The 23,829-nt window shown below is 41.2% G+C and overlaps 1 protein-coding gene across 1 annotated transcript in view; it reads left to right on the top strand.

Annotated features, from left to right (window-relative positions):
- LOC126428111 (corticotropin-releasing factor-binding protein) overlaps positions 1-23,829 on the top strand; it is a 1,025,460-nt gene that overhangs the window by 990,941 nt on the left and 10,690 nt on the right. The window contains exons 7-8 of the mRNA XM_050090015.1: positions 3,616-3,724; positions 19,279-19,491. Of these exons, the coding sequence (XP_049945972.1) occupies positions 3,616-3,724; positions 19,279-19,421 (252 nt within the window). The 3' untranslated portion in view covers positions 19,422-19,491. The remainder of the gene's footprint in view (positions 1-3,615; positions 3,725-19,278; positions 19,492-23,829) is intronic.

Here is a 23,829-nt window from a genome sequence, read left to right as displayed (position 1 = left end):
CCGCTGATTCTGTGTAATGTCCCAATGCAGCTGACAGCAGTGATGCTCTCCCTTTGCTTTCCTTTCCGTCCCTCCCCACCTTCCATTTACACAGAATTGATCAACAGAAATTGAGTGTGGCAGAATGTAAGCACAGCACTCAAGTTTGGAGTAAGTAGCAGTTTACTGTTCATAACACTCCTGTATGTAAAGTACACAAGCGGCAAGACGCAGTCAATACCTTCGCTGCGCAGTGCCAATGGTACTGTTACCGAAGACTGTGCCGCTAAAGCGGAGTTATTGAACGCAGTTTTCCGAAATTCCTTCACCAGGGAAGACGAATGGAATATTCCAGAATTTGAAACACGAGCAGCTGCTAGCATGAGTTTCTTAGAAGTAGATACCTTAGGGGTTGCGAAGCAACTCAAATCACTTGATACGGGCAAGTCTTCAGGTCCAGATTCTATACCGATTAGGTTATTTTCAGATTATGCTGATACAGTAGCTCCCTACTTAGCAACCATATACAACCGCTCGCTCACCGATAGATCTGTACATACAGATTGGAAAATTGCGCAGGTCGCACCAGTGTTTAAGAAGGGTAGTAGGAGTAATCCATCGAACTACAGACCTATATCATTCACGTCGGTTTGCAGTAGGGGTTTGGAGCATATACTGTATTCAAACATTATGAATCACCTCGAAGGAAACGATCTATTGATACGTAATCAGCATGGTTTCAGAAAACATCGTTCTTGTGCAACGCAGCTAGCTCTTCATTCGCACGAAGTAATGGCCGCTATCGACAGGGGATCTCAAGTTGATTCCGTATTTCTAGATTTCCGGAAAGCTTTTGACACCGTTCCTCACAAGCGACTTCTAATCAAGCTGCGGGCCTATGGGGTATCGTCTCAGTTGTGCGACTGGATTCGTGATTTCCTGTCAGGAAGGTCGCAGTTCGTAGTAATAGACGGCAAATCACGGAGTAAAACTGAAGTGATATCAGGTGTTCCCCAGGGAAGCGTCCTGGGACCTCTGCCGTTCCTGATCTATATAAATGACCTGGGTGACAATCTGAACAGCTCTCTTAGGTTGTTCGCAGATGATGCTGTAATTTACCGTCTAGTAAGGTCATCCGAAGACCAGTATCAGTTGCAAAGCGATTTAGAAAAGATTGCTGTATGGTGTGGCAGGTGGCAGTTGACGCTAAATAACGAAAAGTGTGAGGTGATCCACATGAGTTCCAAAAGAAATCCGCTGGAATTCGATTACTCGATAAATAGTACAATTCTCAAGGCTGTCAATTCAACTAAGTACCTGGGTGTTAAAATTACGAACAACTTCAGTTGGAAAGACCACATAGATAATATTGTGGGGAAGGCGAGTCGAAGGTTGCGTTTCATTGGCAGGACACTTAGAAGATGCAACAAGTCCACTGAAGAGACAGCTTACACTACACTCGTTCGTCCTCTGTTAGAATATTGCTGCGTGGTGTGGGATTCTTACCAGGTGGGATTGACGGAGGACATCGAAAGGGTGCAAAAAAGGGCAGCTCGTTTTGTATTATCACGTAATAGCGGAGAGAGTGTGGCACATATGATACGCGAGTTGGGATGGAAGCCATTAAAGCAAAGACGTTTTTCGTCGCGGCGAGATCTACTTGAAACGTCCCCTTAGAAAAATTAGTGAATGACTGTGCTTAAACTGACACACAGTATTTTTAGCGCCACGCAATCTGACTTTCAATAATCCCTACAAAACAATGGCCCTGACTAACATTAACCTATACCTTTCACAAATCACTTACCTCACAAAAATCTTCGTTACTCGAACTACTGCAATACACCGAGCGCCACTACTGCCAGCTAAATAAAAGTTTCAAACTACGGAAGGCACTAACTACTGATAGGCATAGTTAGCAAATGAAAGATTTTAATAGAGAACAAACAATGTATTTACCTTAATAGTGTTGAAAAATCATAATATACATAGCAGTTCATGACATCCAGTCTTACAAATTTCAAAACTCCGCCATTTCTCTCCCCACATCCACCACTGCTGGTGGCTCACCTCCAACTGCGCAACGCTACGCGCTGTTTACATCCAGCTGCCCAACACTACAATGGCAGACAACAATGCAAACTAGCCACAGACTGCACACGGCACAGCCAGTGATTTTCATACAGAGCGCTACGTGGCGTTACCAATATAAAAGCCTAAACAGCGCACTTACATACTTACGAAATTTCAGTCACCAACTTTCTCTTCCGAATCATCATCATCATCATCATTTAAGACTGATTATGCCTTTCAGCGTTCAGTCTGGAGCATAGCCCCCTTATAAAATTCCTCCATGATCCCCTATTCAGTGCTAACATTTGTGCCTCTTCTGATGTTAAACCTATTACTTCAAAATCATTCTTAACCGAATCCAGGTACCTTCTCCTTGGTCTGCCCCGACTCCTCCTACCCTCTACTGCTGAACCCATGAGTCTCTTGGGTATCCTTGCTTCTCCCATGCGTGTAACATGACCCCACCATCTAAGCCTGTTCGCCCTGACTGCTACATCTATAGAGTTCATTCCCAGTTTTTCTTTGATTTCCTCATTGTGGACACCCTCCTGCCATTGTTCCCATCTACTAGTACCTGCAATCATCCTAGCTACTTTCATATCCGTAACCTCAACCTTATTGATAAGGTAACCTGAATCCACCCAGCTTTCGCTCCCATACAACAAAGTTGGTCGAAAGATTGAACGGTGCACAGATAACTTAGTCTTGGTACTGACTTCCTTCTTGCAGAAGAGAGTAGATCGTAGCTGAGCGCTCACTGCATTAGCCTTGCTACACCTCGCTTCCAGTTCTTTCACTATGTTGCCATCCTGTGAGAATATGCATCCTAAGTACTTGAAACCGTCCACCTGTTCTAACTTTGTTCCTCCTATTTGGCACTGAATCCGTTTATATTTCTTTCCCACTGACATTACTTTCGTTTTGGAGATGCTAATCTTCATACCATAGTCCTTACATATCTGATCTAGCTCTGAAATATTACTTTGCAAACTTTCAATCGAATCTGCCATCACAACTAAGTCATCCGCATATGCAAGACTGCTTATTTTGTGTTCACATATCTTAATCTCACCCAGCCAGTCTATTGTTTTCAACATATGATCCATAAATAATATGAACAACAGTGGAGACAGGTTGCAGCCTTGTCTTACCCCTGAAACTACTCTGAACCATGAACTTCTCTTCCGAATGCGAAAATATTTTGTTGAGCCCAACCTACACAGGTAGGAATGGTCATCAAAATAAAATAAGAGAAATCAGAGCTCGAACAGAAAGGCTTTGGTGTTCGTTTTTCCTGCGCGGTGTTCGGGAGTGGAATGGTAGAGAGATAGTATGATTGTGGTTCGATGAACCCTCTGCCAAGCACTTAAATGTGAATTGCGGAGTAATCATGTAGATGTAGATGTTGCAAGAACATAGACTCTCTGCAGTAACTTATGTGACTCACTAAATGACAGCGTCCTACAGAGCAGTCGAGAGATGGCCTAGGATACCAGTTGGCTGTCCTGGGAGCGTGGCACTGCAGTGGTGTAATGTGTAACACGGCGCTGTGTCGTGTTTCAGTGTGAGAACCGCGGCATGCCTGACTACGTTCAGCTGGGCGGCTCAGAGGGACTGGACACGGCCGCCCTCAACGTGGCCGACTCCATCTGCGGAATGGACTCCAAGCCAGGTACGTGGCGTACTCGTTCTGCCATAGACACGCTGCGTGGATGAGGGCGCTAGCGTACAGGAGAGAGCCTGTATAGAGGCCGATACGGCGGCCATTTTTCTGCCAAACTGCGGGCGGGACGTTTGAATGGCCAGTAGTGGAGTAGTACACACTCACCGAATCAAAAGTACAAGACAATATGGCGAAATCATTCGTTAAATGCCTTTCTTTACAGCTATAATATACTCATAGCAGCATACTACGTATAGCACAGGAAAATTTCATACAGTGGCTGTAAAAATTATTCGTTACTTGCATTTATCTCCTTTAAAGTTCGTTTACTATACATATTGCAATGAAAGTAACATAAATAAAAAAAATATTGTGTATAGTACTTGTTTTGTATCGGAAGTGCATAACGCTAAAGATTTAACGTACCTATATTACGTCAGATGAATGAAGGTCGTAAGCAGTTGTTTACTTGTGGCATGCAAAAAGTGTAAGACGTATTAGTACTTCTTGTCACGTCTTCAAACTTTTGCGTGTCACAAGTAAACAACTGCTTAAGACTTCCTTTCAGACCCCCACCCAAACTTGAAATGAAAATTTTGAAATAAATGTATTTTTGCAACTAAAAAATTATAGAATCGTGTACCAATTGCTTAGAAAATTTTATTTTTTAAATTTTGATACAAATTTTGAACCCACACGACTGTGTGGATCGGGATTATCTTACATATTTATGTCATTTCTTGCAGTGATATTCACGAAAGCAATTACTGTCTTTTGACAAACACAAATAAATATTACAAATGGCTCTGAGCACTATGGGACTCAACATCTGTGGTCATCAGTCCCCTAGAACTTAGAACTACTTAAACCTAACTAACCTAAGGATGTCACACGCATCCATGCCCGAGGCAGGATTCGAACCTGCGATCGTAGCGGCCACGCGGTTCCAAACTGAAGCGCCTAGAACCGCACGGCCACAACGGCCGGCTAAATATTACACTTCAGACATCTTGTTCTCGTCCTCTTCTTGCAATTTTTTTGCCTGCAGCAACGAGCTGAAGGCAAATCATCAACAGTTCTCCTGTGATGATATTCGTCTAGCCGCTTCTCATCACATGGTGTGTTTGCTGGTTTGTACATTTTATTTGGTGGCTCTTCATCGGATTCACTTCCATGTTCCTGTCCTGAAGAAGAAGAAATTAACGTTTCCCCAATTACTTGTCGGAATCCAAGAAGATCTAAAGTCTTTTTACTTTTACTTTATTGGCTTCGCATTCAACTTTGTATTGTAACCAGGAATTGACGCGAGCCAAATCAAGTAAATGAATCAAAACTTTTAAAGTCCACTTGTCTTCAAGAAAGTCCTGTAGGTCTCCATCATTTGATCGCAGAGGTCCACTCCTCCCATACACATGTTGTACTTCACTACGACTGCAGGACATGGCACTAAGATGTACTTCTTTTCTGGTTTACTCCATCTCTCAACATTGCTTACAGGTTCACATCCTGTACAAGTAGAGGCAAGGGTCACAGCTTTTGAATCTTTCCACTGGACAATGACTATTTTATCATCGTCCCTGCGGAATTCTTCCATATCTCCTCTCCTCAGTCTTTTTCCTTCTGTCAGGTCAACTGGTTTCACTCTGTTTTTCATTATGGTTCCTGTTCCTTCCAGCCCTAGGTCAAGTAACTGTTGCAATAATGGCAAAGCTGTAAAATATCTGTCAAAATATAGTCTTGCACCTTGAGGTAATGTTTGAGCAAGGCGAAGTATTACAGATGGCCCAAGACCAAGGCCAACATCTGGCAGAGGAGCTCATTTACCTTGATAAAATTCAAAATCTAGTACTAAATCTTTCGTTGTTGCCAAAACAAAGTTTTTAATTCTCAAAGGGCGCGGTTTGTTTGGAACATACTGAGACAATGTGCAGCATCCAGTAAATGGTACCATTTGCTCATCAATGGAATAATCATTTTCAGAGGGGCGTGGAAATCTCAAACAAGCACTGCGTACAACATTAATTGCAGGTTGTACTTTCCACAATCTATTAGTTTCTGATTCACGTGGAATGTAGTTAGTGTCCACAACATGCAGTGCAGTTCTGAGAGTGAAGAACCTGTCTCTAGGCATACAATCTGCAATAGTTGACATACGCAATGACTTCTGCCAGTACACACGTGTACGAGGATATCTAATGCATCCCATAAGTACATGCATGCCATACAGCTTTTTTATCTCTTGAGGATTTGTATGAAGCAACTTCCCTTTCTTCGAAAAGTAGTAACTGTTAGTGCAGTCAGATGCTAACTGAAAAAAATCTTCTGGGTAGTACTTGCTGAAATAGCTCATTGGAGTTTTAATTTCCTGTCCTACCTCACTCTGAGTGCGCAAAAAGTTTGGAGGTGAATGGTCTTTTTCTCCAAGTAGACAAACGACTATGTGTATCCACTGGTTTTTTAGAATTCTTTCTACTGTGTTGACTGGGAAAATTGTCCTGAACTTCTGGAGCAACTGGTAGTATTGTTGCAGAAGCATTGTTACAATTTTCCTCCTCGTCAGAAGATTCAGAGCTTTCTCCAAGTCTAGGTTTGATCGTTGGAAGAGTCCAAGTTGTATCTAACAATTCGTCATCACTACTGCAGACTCCCACTTCATAGTCATCTAATACGGCTAGAATTTCCTCGTCAGTAAGCCCTACAACGAAACAAACAAACGAACTGTGAAAATAATGCGTAAATACAATAGTAAAATGACTTATCTATTCCGTAATCTGTTCCGAATCGTAACCACAAACATCGACCGAAAACGACTATATGCCGGTAAAATAGTCCCAACACGCACAATTGTGCGTGTGGATGTTACAGTCACTGTAGCTATGAAAGTATTCAAATAATTGTGGCGGACATATTTTTGTTTACTTTTGTACACCTTTCGGAATCTCAAATACATTTTTCCAAATGTCAAAACGCAATAAATAAAGCACAATAAACGTTTACCTTGACCGACATGCTTCCGACCCGCCATCTTGAAAATTACCTAAGATTAAAGACACAATATCTCGCGTCTGTAACGATACATCGATATAAATCGTGTTGTATACGAAACAGCGATTCCTGTACATCGTGTGTCTTGGGACTCAACTGCAAAGCGGAATAATATGATGCTCAACGCAAATAAACCGCACCCACACAATTGTGCATGTCGGGTCTGAAAAGTATATATATATATATATATATATATATATATATATATATATATATATATATATATATATATAATGAGTCACCTAACGTTACCGATGGATATATTTCGTAAACCACATCAAATACTGACGAACCGATCCCACAGACCGAACGTGTGGAGAGGGGCTAGTGTAATTGTTTAATACAAACCATACAAAAATGCACGGAAGTATGTTTTTTAACACAAACCTACGTTTTTTTAATGGACCCACGTTAGTTTTGTTAGCACATCTGAACATATAAACAAATACGTAATCAGTGCCGTTTGTTCCATTGTAAGATGTTAATTACATCCGGAGATATTGTAACCTAAAGTTGACGCTTGAAACCTCCGACGTTCAGTTGCGTGTTGTAACAAACACGGGCCACGGTCGGCGAGCAGCATCTGCAGGGACATGTTTACGATGACGACCGTGTTTACGAGTGTGGCTGTAATGCACTGCTGTGGTTTGGTCTAGCTGTCGCAGTGTCCGCATGTAGCGCTTGCTGCTATTGTTATTCTGCATTCGTCTCCGCACGCAGACCAACTGTAGTACACCGTGTTACCGGATGTCTGTGATAGTGTAGTGATGTAGGAACTGTGACCATGGTGTATTCGAACTCTGAAAAGGCGGAGATGATACTCATCTATGGCGAGTGTCGACGAAATGCAGCTGAAGCCTGCAGGGTGTATGCAGAACGGTACCCGGACAGAGAGCATCCAACGTGCCGCACATTGCAAAACATCTACCGCCAACTGTATGCAACAGGTACGGTCGTAGCACGCAAACGGGTCCGTAACAGGCCCGTCACAGGAGAAGCGGGTGCAGTTGGTGTGTTAGCTGCTGTTGCCATGAACCCACACATGAGTACACGGGACATTGCGAGAGCCGGTGGACTGAGTCAAAGTAGTGTCATTCGCATACTGCATCGTCACCGCTTTCACCCGTTTCATGTGTCGCTACATCATCAATTACATGGTGATGACTTTAATCATCGAGTGCAATTCTGTCAATGGCCATTAACAGAGAATGCGTTGCAGTTCTACCTGTTTACCGATGAAGCGGGTTTCACAAACCACGGGGCAGTGAATCTACGGAACATGCATTACTGGTCCGTGGACAATCCTCGCTGGCTCAGACAGGTAGAGCGACAGCGACCGTGGACTGTAAATGTATGGTGCGGAATCATTGGCGACCACCTCATTGGTCCTCACTTCATTGCAGGGGCCCAAATAGCTGCAACATACGTCGCGTTTCTACAGAATGATCTGCCAACGTTGCTCGAAAATGCCCCACTGGAAACGCGTCGACGTATGTGGTATCAGCATGATGGTGCACCTGCACATTCCGCAATTAACACTAGGCTGACCCTTGACAGGATGTTCGACGGGCGTTTCATAGGACGTGGAGGACGCATAAATTGGCCAGCCCGTTCTCCTGATCTTACACCTCTGGACTTCTTTCTGTGGGGTACGTTAAAGGAGAATGTGTACCGTGATGTGCCTACAATCCCAGAGGATATTAAACAACGTATTGTGGCAGCCTGCGGCGACATTACACCAGATGTACTGCGGCGTGTACGACATTCATTACGCCAGAGATTGTGTGCAGCAAATGATGGACACGACATTGAACATCTATTGGCCTGACATGTCGAGACACACTCTATTCCACTCCGTAATTGAAAACGGAAACCACGTGTGTACGTGGCGAGCAAGCTACACCGCGATGCAGAGCGCCTCTTTTGCAGAGTCTGCCACTTGAGTTTGTTAAACATCTCCGTAACGCTATCACGGTTACCAAATAATCCTGTGACGAAACGCGCCGCTCTTCTTTGGGTCTTCTCTATCTCCTCCGTCAACCCGATCTGGTACGGATCCCACACTGATGAGCAATACTCAAGTATAGGTCGAACGAGTGTTTTGTAAGCCACCTCCTTTGTTGATGGACTACATTTTCTAAGGACTCTCCCAATGAATCTCAACCTGGTACCCGCCTTACCAACAATTAATTTTATATGATCATTCCACTTCAAATCGTTCCGCACGCATACTCCCAGATATTTTACAGAAGTAACTGCTACCAGTGTTTGTTCCGCTATCATATAACCATGTACATGTGCGTCAGTGAAAAAGACCAATAAAAAACTGTTAGCATGTGGACGTAATGTGCTGTTCCAGTCTCTTCTGTACCTAAGGTCCATCATCGTTGTTCCCTTTGGATCCCTACGTAATTCGGTGCTCTCCGATACACACGATCGAACAGCGCAGGAGTGGTACGCAAGCGTCAACTTTAGGTTACAATATCTCCGGATGTAATTAACATTTTACAATGCAACAAACGGCACTGATTACGCATTTGTTTATATGTTCAGATGTGCTAACAAAACTAACGGGGTTCCATTTAAAAAAACGTAGGTTTGTGTTAAAAAACATACTTCCGTGCATTTTTTTATGGTTTGTATTAACCAATTACACTAGGCCCTCTCCTCACGTTCGGTCTGTGGAATCGATTCGTCAGTATTTGATGTGGTTTACGAAATATATCCAGCGGTAATGTTAGGTGACTCACCCTGTATACTGAATATCTCTCGTAGATAACAAACGGAAAAGATTACAAAAATCAGGTATAGTTAAATGTAGGCTACTGTAATAACGAACAAATTTAACAAGAAAACTACCGTATCCCTTCTACCCCACAGTAAGCAGGCCTATTAAAAACTGTCTTCAAGAGTACCTACAATTATTTACTACGGATAATGTTTCAGCAACCACGACAACGTGCTTACAACTTGCCTGCGTCAACAGTCGGGCAATAATATTGAAACCCAAATAATGCCTAGTGTTCTGATTCGGAACAAAATAAAGTTTGACGCTATAAAGTCGAATGAGCAAGGCACAACAATTACAGGAACTTTCCGTTTCCAGCGAGGACTGTCAGAAAGCTTGTGATGCTACCAGTATGCACGAACTGTTAAAGAAATAAGAGCTTTAAAAACGATGTACAATTAAATCGAACATGCATGCACAACGCATAACAAGTCTCTCAATAATTCAAATACCTTTTAATCGTTTCCAAAAGTCCTCTGAACTTCAATTCAACTCAAAAGCAGGCGAACATAGGATGCGCGAGAGACGTTTGGCAGAAAAATGGCGCCAAAGCTAATCAACCAATCACGGACAACTTCACCTATGGCCACTCTCTCTGTATACAGGCTTTCTAGCGTACAGTAGCGCCGCTTTGCACTTACCCTTCGGTCAAAGTGTCACCGATATCGGTGGATTCCGCCGACGACCGACATCGTCCGAAGAAGGCCGTTCTTTTCAAATCAGTACGCCACTACGTGCAAAGTCACAATGTAGCGATCTCATCACCCGAACATACAGATTTCGGACGACAGTCGGTGAAATTAAAAACGGGTTTGTATATTTTTTTGTCATGATGGCCGACAAGAAACGAAACGTGGAGTGTGGGAAATTGATGAGCTTAGTCACAGGAGTAGTTTGTGGCATCCTGAGGATGGAAAATATCATAATCGGGATATAGTTCAGACTCTGTAGACTGAAATTCCAGGTTTATTGGAAACCACAAGCAGGTAAAATATTTATTGTAAATTTTAGGTGCAGATTATAACCTCAAAAAATAATTTGTTCAGGTGACAAGGATGATGTATCTTACGATTGAAGTCACGGTAGTGGATCTTGTGGTAGATGAGCGTTAGCTGCCTACAAATTACAGTTCCTCCTTACTAACGTTTTTTATGCCAGTAGACTGGTTGTTCCATTCCATGATGTAGTTCACATACGTTTTTCCACTTCACAGTGTTTTATGTTCTCAGAGTATCTTAGTCTGGGCTTTGTGTTTGTCTTCACATGTACGCTGAATTACAGTCACTCAAGGTTAACTGATGGTACTTCTGCACAACTTCAAGTAAATTGATTTCTAGTGCTTGCCTTGAGGTGTGACTTGAGCTGTATTAAAACATCCGATACTGTCATTAAAGATGCAATTCTGGCTCAAGTAAAACTAGAAGTCACACATTGATATTTGACAGCTGGCAATTATGTCTTTCCAACGATTAGGCCTATACCGCATTCTGAAATTACAGTTTCAAAGTTTTTGTGTAATATGTTGGATGTTATTTACGATGCCCTGAATACTAATTTAAAAGCAAATATTTTCACTCTTGCACCACAAATACAACGAAGTTTGTAATTTATTCTACCTCGAATTTTGGAGCTATGCTTCATGCAAATGCCCTAAAAGACACTGTAATATAAACTTATTTTCTTTATTAAAACCTATACTCAATCTGAAGTAGTACTGCCACCAGATTTTGTTATGTTCTTTTTCAAATCCATTGGCCAAGTGTTCAAACAGCAGCAAAGTTTCCAGTACTATAATCTGATTATCTCACTATATCTACTGCCAGGATTGCACTTAGAGGACATTGTATGTCCTATGCTGCCAATGTTAAATTATCGAATTTTGTGGCCAATTATCTTGGAAACATTTTAAAACACCAACTCACACTTCTCATAATTAGTGAATGCACCTTTCCAGATACACTGAACTACAATTATTACTAAAATTGTATTGTTGGGCGTGTTATCTTTTTGTCACTCAATTTTTTGACAGAATTTTGTAAATAAATAAACATATAAACAAAACAACTCAGGATATTTTAATTATTCTAGTTACATATGTGCTGAATCTCTCATCTCTCTACCATCAGTACTTTTTTAGAAACGGGTCATTTATTGTAAAAAATGTAGTTCATAGATATTGAGGTTTAAAACTTTTTTATTACAAATTCATATACAGACTTAGATTTCTGCGTCTTCTATGCACTAGAATTGCCCTGGCCCATAGTCTGTTTTTTTATTATTTTTTATTTGTTTTATTATCCATCTTTGGGCATTAAAATGCAATTGACGTCATTTGTGTACATATACAGTTTACATAACTAACAGAAATGGTGTAATATATTGTAGATCATTATTGTCTAATAAGATACAAAAATTTGTCCTTGATGCTGCACAAGGTATTTGCATTATATTTACATGTATAAGCTTAATCCAAGTGAAACTATATTAGTACCGGTACTTAAGATCATCTTTAGTACACATTATAATCTCTTCTATTGTATAGAAAGCTTTTTCTCTAAGCCATTTCTTTGTGACACTTTTAAACTCATTCAGTGACACATTATGTGCCTCTATTGGCAACATGTTAAATAGTTTTACTCCCATGTACCTGCAGCTATCTTGAGTTTTCTTTTGTCTAGCAACTGGGATGTCAATTTGCTGTTTTATATGTGTGTCATGGTGATGGATAGATTGTCGTAGTTTGTGACTGTGTTGGTTTTCTTTTGTGTGTATCAGACAACTTAGTATAAAGAGGGCTGCAGCTGTTAGTATTTTTAGATTTTTGAAATATGGTCTACAAGACTCGTTACTTCTGACTCCATGGCTGCATCTGACTGCCTTCTTTTGCCAAATGAAACTTGTTTTGCTCCAGGTGAGTTTCCCCACAACAAAGTGGCATATATTAAATGGTTGTGGAAAAAGGCATAGTATGCATTGAGTAATAACTTACCACTAACACATGACCTTAGTTTACCTAACACATATGTCACACATGCTAACTTAGAACAAATATAATCGGTATGACTCTTCCACGTTAATTTTGAGTCAAGATGGATCCCAAGCAGTTTAGCTGACACACAATCTTATCACTCTTAACACACAAGCTAAAGAGAATATTTACAGTTTCATCATGATTTATATGCAAGTCATTGAGTTGGAACCACTCGGCTGCTCTGAGATGAGCCTCACTTTCCTCGTTTAATTTTCCTAAATCTTTCCCTGCTGTAACAAAAGTTGTATCATCAGCATAGAGTGTGGATTTACATAACATGGTGCTGGGCAAGTCATTTAAATATAAAAAGTAAAGGTCCAAACACAGAGCCTTGTGGTCCACCCTGCACCCTGTGTCTTCTTCAGTGTCACAACAGCCCAGTGCTTGCCTCCTCCTTTTCTTTCTTGCTTCTTTTGTCATTTGCTGAGCAGCTAACTCTGCTTTACGTACGCAAAGCTCATCCGGTTCCCGCAGTCCTTTAGCTGTGTTCTGTCCAAACCATGCGCCTAACTTCTCCAGAACCTTATGTCTTTCATAGTTTCCACCATTAAAAGATATTACAGCATCAGACACTGCTAGCTTTAGAGTCATAAAGCCAACAAATACATTTTTAGGCATATGCCACCACACAACATTATTGAAGGACTCATTCACAAAAAATGGTTCAAATGGCTCTAAGCACTATGGGACTTAACATCTGAGGTTATCAGCCCCTAGACTTAGAACTATTTTAACCTAACTAACCTAAGGACATCACACACATCCATGCCCGAGGCAGGATTTGAACCTGCAACCGTAGCAGCATCTCGATTCCGGACTGAAGCGCCTAGAACCGCTCGGCCACAGCGGCCGGCTGACTCATTCACGTTCTGGGTCTCCCCATGTAAACACTTCTTTAGTAACTCAGGATTCACCAAATCTCTGTAAATAGGTTTGATTGCCTCCATTACTGCCAAAGGAAGAGAATGCTCATGCGTAAATTCACGCAGGGTTCCAGAAAATTCAGCTTGCCTGTATTTACACCAAGTGTTTGGTAGAGGTGCACACAAAGCATGACATGGCTTTTCATCAGTTGGTATTCGATGAAAGAAAGCGCTCCACACAGTTATCTCTAATGACCTACACTTAGTCATTTTATTTACATATATAAAGAAATATAAGTTAGCTTACTACAAAAGTAGCCGATAATCACACTACTTTCAACGAAAACTAGTATCAGAAACAAAGGACTGATTTGTTTATTCGTAATACCAACTTCTGAGACGTAGCAGTAGACACAAAACAAAGCAATTCACAGCCTTCCAGACTGTGTAGTTCCCTAGATATGACTGCTCAACACTGGCAGTATATGCGTAGTCACGAAATTTGACAGTCATATGTCAACATTCAAAATATTATTTGAAGGTCTCACAATTGTCTGATTTCAATGTTCAGGAAAGTCCAAAGTACATTATGGAGTAGAAAACAGAAAATGTCAAATTTCACGTATGTCGTCTCCTTAATATATACCATTTTTAGAACAAAGAGAGGTGCTGTGAAACCTCAAATCTACTTTTCATTAAGTAAATAATACTTGCTTACTCACTTGAGTAAGAAATATGTAATTCATGAAAGCTAGATTTTTAGTTTCACAGCAGCTCATTTTATTTCAAAAACAGTGAATATTAATGCAATGCTGGCAGAAGGTATATCATATAATAAGATTCTAGTACTGGAAACTTTGCTGATCTTTGAACACTTCACCAATCAATTTGGAAAAGAATGAAACAAAATTTTTGGTGGCAGTATTATTTCAGATTGAGTGTAGCGTTAAATAAAGAAAATCAGCTATATTACAGTGTGTTTTAGTGCACTTGCACCAAGCATTGCTCTAAAATTCGGTACAGAATAAATTAAAAATTTGGGATGCAAGAGTGAAAATGTTAACTTTTGAATTAGTATTCAGGGCATCATAAATAGTATCCAACGTATTACACGCAAACTTTGAAACTGTATTTTCAGAATGTGGTAGAGGCCCAATTATTGGAAAGATGTAAATGCCAGATGCCAAATATCAGTGTGTCACTTTTGGTTTTACTTGAAGCAGAATTGCATCTTTACTGTGAGTACTGGAGTTTTTAATAGACCTCGAGTTAACCTCTACAAGTAGGAGCCTACTCGAAAGTAGTGCAGACACGTCAATTAACCTTCAATGAATTTCAGTCAGCATGCGTGTGAAAGACAAAACAAAATCTGGTGTAAGATACTCTGAACACCTAAAGCACTGTACAGTGGAAAGACACACACATGCACCACATTTGCAAAACCACTTCATGTAACAATCACCAGCCTACTGGAATAAAAACACCGGTAAGCGAAATAAGAACATGTAGACAGCTGATGTCCATCTACCACAACCCAAAAAGATCCAGCACAGTAACTTTAATCATAAAATACATAGGCCTTGTCGCTTGAACAAATTATTTTTGAAGGTTACAATCTATGCCTAAAATTGCCGGTAAAGATTTTCCATGATTGTAGTTCACAGTTAACCTGTGATTTTCGTCCATGTTTTTGTTTTTGTTGTTGTTGTGGTTTTCAGTCCTGAGACTGGTTTGATGCAGCTCTCCATGCTGCTCTATCCTGTGCAAGCTTCTTCATCTCCCAGTACCTACTGCAGCCTACATCCTTCTGAATCTGTATTCATCTCTTGGTCTCCCTCTACAACTTTTGCCATCCACGCTGCCCTCCAGTACTAAATTTGTGATCGCTTGATGCCTCAGATGATGTCCTACCAACCGATCCTTTCTTCTGGTCAAGTTGTGCCACAAACTCGTCTTCTGCCCAATTCTGTTCAATACCTATTCATTAGTTATGTGATCTACCCACCTAATCTTCAGTATTCTTCTGTAGCACCACATTTCGAAAGCTTCTATTCTCTTCTTGCCTAAACTATTTATCGTCCATGTTTAACTTCCATACATGGCTACACTCCATACAAATACTTTCAGAAACGACTTCCTGACACTTAAATCAATACTCGATGTTAACAAATTTCTCTTGTTCAGAAACACTTTCCTTGCCATTGCCAGTCTACACTTTATATCCTCTCTACTTCGACCATCATCAGTTATTTTGCTCCCCAAATAGCAAAACTCCTTTACTGCTTTAAGTGTCACATTTCCTAATCTAATTCCCTCAGCATTACCTGATTTAATTTGACTACATTCCATTATCCTCGTTTTGCTTTTGTTGATGTTCATCTTATATCCTCCTTTCAAGACACTGTCCATTCCATTCAACTGCTCTTCCAAGTCCTTTGCTGTCTCTGACAGAATTACAATGTCATCGGCGAACCTCATAGAAAATTTAAAAAGGGAAATTGATAGGTTAAAGTTAGATATAGTGGGAGTTAGTGAAGTTCAATGGCAGGAGGAAAAAGACTTTTGGTCAGGTGAATACGGGGTTATAAATACAAAATAAAATAGGGGTAATGCAGGAGTAGGTTTAATAATGAATAAAAAAATAGGAATGCGGGTAAGCTACTACAAACAGGATAGTGAACGCATTATTGTGGCCAAGATAGACACGAAGCCCACACCTACTACAGTATTACAAGTTTATATGCCAACTAGCTCTGCAGATGATGAAGAAATTGATGAAATGTACGATGAAATAAAAGAAATTATTCAGGTAGTGAAGGGAGACAAATATTTGATAGTCATGGGTGACTGGAATTCGATAGTAGGAAAAGGGAGAGAAGGAAACGTAGTAGGTGAATATGGATTGGAGCTAAGACATGAAAGACGAAGCTGCCTGCTAGAATTTTGCACAGAGCATAACTTAATCATAGCTAACACTTGGTTCAAGAATCATGAAAGAAGGCTGTATACATGGAAGAACCCTGGACGTACTAGAAGGTTTCAGATAGATTATATAATGGTAAGACAGAGATTTGGGAACCAGATTTTAAATTGTAAGACATTTCCAGCGGCAGATGTGGACTCTGACTACAATCTATTGGTTATGAACTGTAGATTAAAACTGTAGAAACTGCAAAAAGGTGGGAATTTAAGGAGATGGGACCTCGATAAACTGACTAAACCAAAGGTTGTACAGAGTTTCAGGGAGAGCATAAGGGAGCAATTGACAGGAATGGGGGAAAGAAATACAGTAGAAGAAGAATGGGTAGCTTTGAGGAATGGAAATAGTGAAGGCAGCAGAGGATCAAGTGGGTAAAAAGACGAGGGCTAGTAGAAATCCTTGGGTAACAGAAGAGACACTGAATTTAATTGATGAAAGGAGAAAATATAAAAATGCGATAAATGAAGCAGACAGAAAGGAATACAAACGTCTCAAAAACGAGATCGACAGGAAATGCAAAATGGCTAAGCAGGGATGGATAGACGACAAATGTAAGGAAGTAAAGGCTTATCCCACTAGGGGGTAAGGTAGACTGCCTACAGGAAAATTAAAGAGACCTTTGAAGGAAAGAGAACAACTTGCATGAATATCAAAAGCTCAGATGGAAACCCAGTTCTAAGCAAAGAAGGTAAAGCAGAAAGGTGGAAGGGCGATATACTTGAGGACAATGTTATGGAAATGGTGAAGGATGTAGATGAAGATGAAATGGGAGATATGATTCTGCGTGAATAGTTTGACAGAGCACCGAAAGACCAGAGTCGAAACAAGGCCCCGGGAGTAGACAACATTCCATTACTTGTGAGAGCCATTCCTGACAAAACTCTACCATCTGGTGAGCAAGGTGTATGGGACAGGCGACATAACCTCAGACTTCAAGAAGAATATAATAATTCCAATCCCAAAGAAAGCAGGTGTTGACAGATGTGAAAATTACCGAACTATCGGTTTAATAAGTCACAGCTGCGAAATACTGACACGATTTCTTTACAGACGAATGGAAAAACTGGTAGAAGCCGACCTTGGGGAAGATCAGTTTGGACTCTGCAGAAATGTTGGAACGCGTGAGGCAATACTGACCCTACGACTTATCTTAGAAGAAAGATTAAGGAAAGGCAAATCTACGTTTCTAGCATTCGTAGACTCAGAAAAAGCGTTTGACAATGTTGATTGAAATACTCTCTTCCAAATTCTGAAGGTGGCAGGGGTAAAATACAGGGAGCGAAAGGCTATTTACTATTTGTACAGAAAGCAGATAGCAGTTATAAGAGTCGAGGGGCATGAAAGGGAAGCAGTGGTTGGGAAGGGGGTGAGACAGGGTTGTAGGCTTTCCCCGATCTTATTCAATCTGTATATTGAGCCAGCAGTGAAGGAAACAAAAGAAAAATTCGGAGTGGGTATTAAAATCCATGGAGAAGAAATAAAAGCTTTGACATTCGCCGATGACATTGTAATTCTGCCAGAGACAGCAAAGGACTTGGAACAACAGTTGAACGGAATGGATAGTGTCTTGAAAGGAGGATATAATATGAACATCAACAAAAGCAAAACGAGGATAATGGAATGTAGTCGAATTAAGTTGGGTGATGCTGAGGGAATTAGATTAGGAAATGTGACACTTAAAGTAGTAAAGGAGTTTTGCTATTTGGGGAGCAAAATAACTGATGATGGTCAAAATAGAGAGGATATGAAGTGTAGGCTGGCAATGGCAAGGAAAGTGTTTCTGAACAAGAGAAATTTGTTAACATCGAGTATAGATTTAAATATCAGGAAGTCGTTTCTGAAAATATTTGTGTGGAGTGTAGCCATGTATGGAAGTGAAACGTGGACGATAAATAATTCGGACAAAAAGAGAATAGAAGCATTCGAAATGTGGTGCTACAGAAGAATGCTGAAGATTAGATGGGTAGATCACATAACTAATGAGGAGGTACTGAATAGGATTGGGGAGAACAGAAGTTTGTGGCACAACTTGACCAGAAGAAGGGAGCAGTTGGTAGAACATGTTCTGAGGCATCAAGAGATCACCAATTTAGTATTGGAGGGCGGCGTGGAGGGTAAAAATCGTAGAGAGAGACCAAGAGATGAATAAACTAAGCAGATTCAGACGGATGTAGGTTGCAGTACGTACTGGGAGATGAAGGAGCTTGCACAGGATAGATTAGCATCGAGAGCTGCATCAAACCAGTCTCAGGACTGAAAACAACAACAGCCTACCTGCCTGATTAAGGGATCTGACATTCCACGCTCCGATCCATAGAACGCCAGTTTTCTTTCTCCTGATAACGACGTCCTCCTGAGTAGTCGCTGCCCGGAGATCCGAATGGGGGACTATTTTACCTCCGGAATATTTTACCCAAGAGGACGCCATCATCATGTAATCATACAGTAAAGCTGCATGCCCTCGGGAAAAATTACGGCCGTAGTTTCCCCTTGCTTTCAGCCGTTCGCAGTACCAGCACAGCAAGGCCATTTTGGTTAGTGTTAAAAGGCCAGATCAGTCAATCATCCAGACTGTTGCCCCTGCAACTACTGTAAAGGCTGCTGCCCCTCTTCAGGAACCACATGTTTGTCTCGCCTCTCAACAGATACCCCTCCGTTGTGGTTGCACCTACAGTACGGTCATCTGTATTGTTGAGGCACACAAGCCTCCCCATCAATGACAAGGTCCATAGTTCATTAAGTTTATAACATGAAAATGTGTGTGTTCTATGTATCATTTATTGATGGACTTACAACTACACCTTTCTACACAACCCTGGCCACCAGCATTGCACACTGTAATTTATGTCTGTACAGGAAGCACTGAGGAGACAATCTTTTGTGGCGTGACAGCAGTGCGCCTCGTGTCCAGTGGTGACTTTGACAATGCAGTGACAGTGTCGGTGCGCCAGGCGGCAGAGGACGATATCCCAGCTGCCACACTGGTGTGCGGCCTGTAGAGAGCGACCGCCCCTTTTGCAACCCCTGCACGACCCCGCAACTCCAGCCTCCGCAGCTGCACGACTGCTGGTAAGCTGGTCTACCTTATTCAGCAACATTGTCTCTGATGCTGTATTACCTTTAAATGTCACTTCCCTGCTAAAATTAGTAATTTCATATTGGTGGTTGAGCAGGTGCAGGTTATTCTCTGTAAAGATGACATTAAGTTGCAGACAGGTAGAAGTTGCTTATAAGCTTTTGAGTAAAGCCTTCTTCAGGCATATGACATGTTTCCAGGTGCCCCTGCCTGAGTGACAGGAGATAATGGTCGTGTGTGTGACGTATTGCTTCTGTGAATCTGTGTGTGGTTTTTCTTTTCTGATGAAGGCTTTGGCTGAAAGCTTGTGTTTTGTCGTGCCTGTCTCCAACTCAATGTGCCATCTTTATGGTGAGTAGCAATCTGTCCTTTTCATAATACTGTTGATATTCTGACCAGGACTTTCCATTGCTTAACATTGATGAATGGAAGTTTCGTTGTAATCCTAGTTCCAGTCTTAATAACAGGATTTGATGGTCCAGATTTTAACAGTAAATAATTTTATACATCTGGTAAATACCATTTTATTAAAAATACTCAAGACAAAAACATCAGATAATCATCTACAGAAAACAGCTCAAAACAGACATAAGGTGGCAGAGTGGTCTCCATAGCGTATTATTATACAAGTTTATAACAATTGAATTCCAGTTCCTAACTATAAAATCTGTCACAATTTCATAAGACTGGAGTGTTCGTACAGAGTCTTTCATATAATAAATTAGTCACTACTTCCATTTATAATCTGTAATATTACAATCTTATGTGAAATTCATATTCTCATGACAATTATTTGGTTTGTTATATGTACTCCTGCATATATTGGGCTTTAACAGTTGCCATATTTGTACATTATTTATCGAACAATTTTTATCTATATACAGCTTACCGTAGATTTGCTATAAAAAAAAAAAAAAAGCCCACTTTTTTATTACTGACCATGTGTGGCACATAAAATGTTTTGGATTTAAAAACAAAAAATTAGACTCATTTGTATCGACATTCATGGAAAACCTACCAAATTAATACCCTGAGCTGCAGAATCATCCTTTAGTCTAGAAAAACGATGTTTTTAGTCTCTCACACATGGGTGTCGGCCAACCCATTTTGTGTTGGTATTGGACTGTTCATTGATTAAGAACTGCATTCCCTCTGATTTCACATTTAAGAAAGTGAACTGTGGATCAGGCCAGAGTATGAACTTACTTCATCATGTTAATAGGTACAGCCATTTCCTAGACCAAAGTAGTGTTGTTATGTCATAATGTAGGTGTGGAGAGAGATTGTAGAAAATGACTTTCCAAGCTGCTGCTACAAATTTAAATAAATTTACTAATTATAATGAGAAAGGAGTGATAGTGCAGACAGAAAAGTTGACAGGTTATGCAGGCAAAACATGAAACTGAGTCAACAGTGTGAAAATTGGGGGGGGGGGGGGGGGGGGGGGGAGGAGGAGGAGGAGAGGAGGAGTAAAAGAGAAAGAGGGGAGGGGGGGGGGGGGGGGAGGAACGAAGTGATACTAGAGTACCTACCTCAGAGAAGAAAAGAAATTCCCATACTTAATATTCAACTGACAACATGGATAAATGTCTTGTTAGGCAGCAGTTTCTTCAGCTTTGTGTACAGAATTGCACTGCAAGGCTAGCAAAGGAAAACTTTTTCTTTAGGATTTGTCTGCAGAATTTGCCAAAGCAGATGCTAGCCATCACACAAATGAGAAATTAGTTTTTAAAAAAAGACGTAACATTAGTTTTGTGAAAAATTAAGCACCAGAATCTATATGTACATGTATACTCCGCAAGCCCTACCACAGTGTGTTGTGGAGGGTACGTAGTTTACCGGAGTCTTTTACTGTTCCAGTTGCGCACGGTATTGCGGGAGGTGTGGGCTTAAATCTCTCTAAATTAATCTTCATGTTCTTTTCACAAGGTATATGCAGGAGGAAGCAACATCTTGATTGACTCTTCTAGGAATGTATGGTCTCGGAACTTTCAATAGCAGACCGTAATGTTACGAACTCTTTACATTGTCTGCCACTGCAGGTGCTTGAACACCTTTGTGCTGGTTTCACATTTACTAAATGAACCTGTATTTACAAGTGCCGCTCTTCTTTGGATCTTCTCAATTTTGTCTGTTGGTCCTCTCTGGTACAGATCCCATATTGATGAGCGATAGCATAGTGTTGGTCGTATGAGGATTCTTTTTAAGCTACTTCCTTTGTTGCTGGGCTACATTTCCAATAATTAATTTTATACGATCATTCTGCTTCGAGTCATTGCGTGTGCTTTACTCCCTACTGGCTGCTTTCAGAACCTGTGTCGATTCTGACAAAAGGTTTTAGTATTTCCCAAGTGTCACAATACATGAGCATAATTCTACACGAAGCTGAAATGGCCACTGTTGTCTCCAGGCACTGAGGCTAACTGGCAAATGGATGAAATACTTTGTTATGTACTCATGTCACATAGCAAAGGAATGCTCAGTTGGGAGAAACGTAGACAACTAATACAGAGCCGACATCTGCAGCCCCTGCTCAACAAACTTCACTCCTAAATATTCCCGCACAAAGCTGAGAACATTGTGGGAACATTATCTGGCACAAAGCATTGGAAATCTCCATTCTGCAGAAACTTATCAATGGTTCTCATTTTGATGTGTCCCTATACACAGAATCATCACTGCAAAACTTTCTCACAACATACACATTTGTTTTGCAAGCCTAATCTGCAATGAAGGGTAAGATTCAAGCTGGAAAAAAAATGCTAACGTAGTTTGAAGCTTCCTTTTTTGTGTCATTCGTAATAGATGTGAATAACACAGGACCTTATCCAAAGTTTATACTTGCTTTGTGAGGTTAAATATTGCTGATGCTGAAATTGGTCTTCTTTTACATGGTCCTACATATTTTAATAAAATTGGAGCTATGCTTTAGATAAAAAACAAAACAATGTTTCTGGAAATAAAATTAAGAACAGCAATCTCTCACCTATTGCTGTTTAATATTTTTTTGTGCCAGTCATCAAAGTATCATGAGAAATAAAGTTGCTACTCACCACATAACTGAGATGCTGAGTCATGATAAGCACAACAAAAGACACACTCTCTCTCTCTCTCTCTCTCTCTCTCTCTCTCTCACACACACACCTGCAGTCTCAGAGAACTGAAACCACACTGCGAGCAGCAGCACTAGTGCACGATGGGAGTGGCGAATGGGACAGGGAGGGGGAGGGATAGTATGAGGGAAGTGGTAGACAGTAAAGTGTTGTACTTTAGCTGGAGGCAAGAGAAGGTGCGGAGGGGGAGGGGTAAGGAGCAGAAAGGAGAGAAATAAAAAGAAAGTAAAAGACTGGGTGTGGCAGTGAAATGATGGCTGGGGAGGGGGCTGGATGGGTGAGGACAGTGACTAACAAAGGTTGAGGCCCGGAGAGTTACGGGAACGTAGGATGTATTGCAGGGAAAGTTCCCACCTGCGCTATTCAGGAAAGCTGGTGTGGGTGGGAAGGATCCATATGGCACAGGCTGTGAAGCAGTCATTGAGATGAGGGATATCATGTTTGGCAGCATGTTCAGCAACAGGGTGGTACACTTGTCTTTTAGCCACAGTTTGTCGATGGGCATTCCTGCAGACAGACAGGTTGTTAGTTGTCATACCTACATAGAATGCAGCACAGTGGTTGCAGCTTAGCTTGTAAATCACATGACTGGTTTCACAGGTAGCCCTTCCTTTTGATGGGATACGTAATGTTAGTGACCGGAGGATGTACGGGACATGTCTTGCATCTAGGTTTATTACAAGGGTATGAGCAATGAGGTAAAGGATTGGGAGCAGGGGTTGTGTAAGGATGGACGAGTATATTATGTAGGTTTGGTGGATGGCGGAATACCACAGTGAAGGACATTTCTCATTTCAGGGCATCGCAACAGGTAATCGAAACCCTGGCGGAGAATGTAATTCAGTTGCAGGGTTTCAATTACCTCTCGTCCTGCCCACTATCCTTCCTACCCCTCGCACAGCGGTATTCTGCCGTCCACTGAACCTACACAATATACTACTCGTCCATCCCTACATAACCACTGCTCCCAACCCCTTACTTCATGGCTCATACCCCTGTAATAGTCCTAGATGCAAGACCTGTCCCGTACATCCCCCTACCACCACCCTTTCCTTCAGTCCGGTCACTAATATCACCTATCCTGGCAAAGGCAGGAATACCTGTGAAACCAGTCGTGATCTGAAAGCTCAGCTGCAACCACCATGCTGCATTCTATATGGGCATGACAACCAGTAAGCTGTCTGTCCCCATGAACGGCCACCAACAAACTGTGGCCAA

This window comes from Schistocerca serialis, chromosome 12, assembly GCF_023864345.2.
Source record: "Schistocerca serialis cubense isolate TAMUIC-IGC-003099 chromosome 12, iqSchSeri2.2, whole genome shotgun sequence".
Classification (NCBI taxonomy): domain Eukaryota; kingdom Metazoa; phylum Arthropoda; class Insecta; order Orthoptera; family Acrididae; genus Schistocerca; species Schistocerca serialis.
Note: the sequence above shows the minus strand (reverse complement) of the source record. Positions and strands in the feature narration are given on the sequence as shown.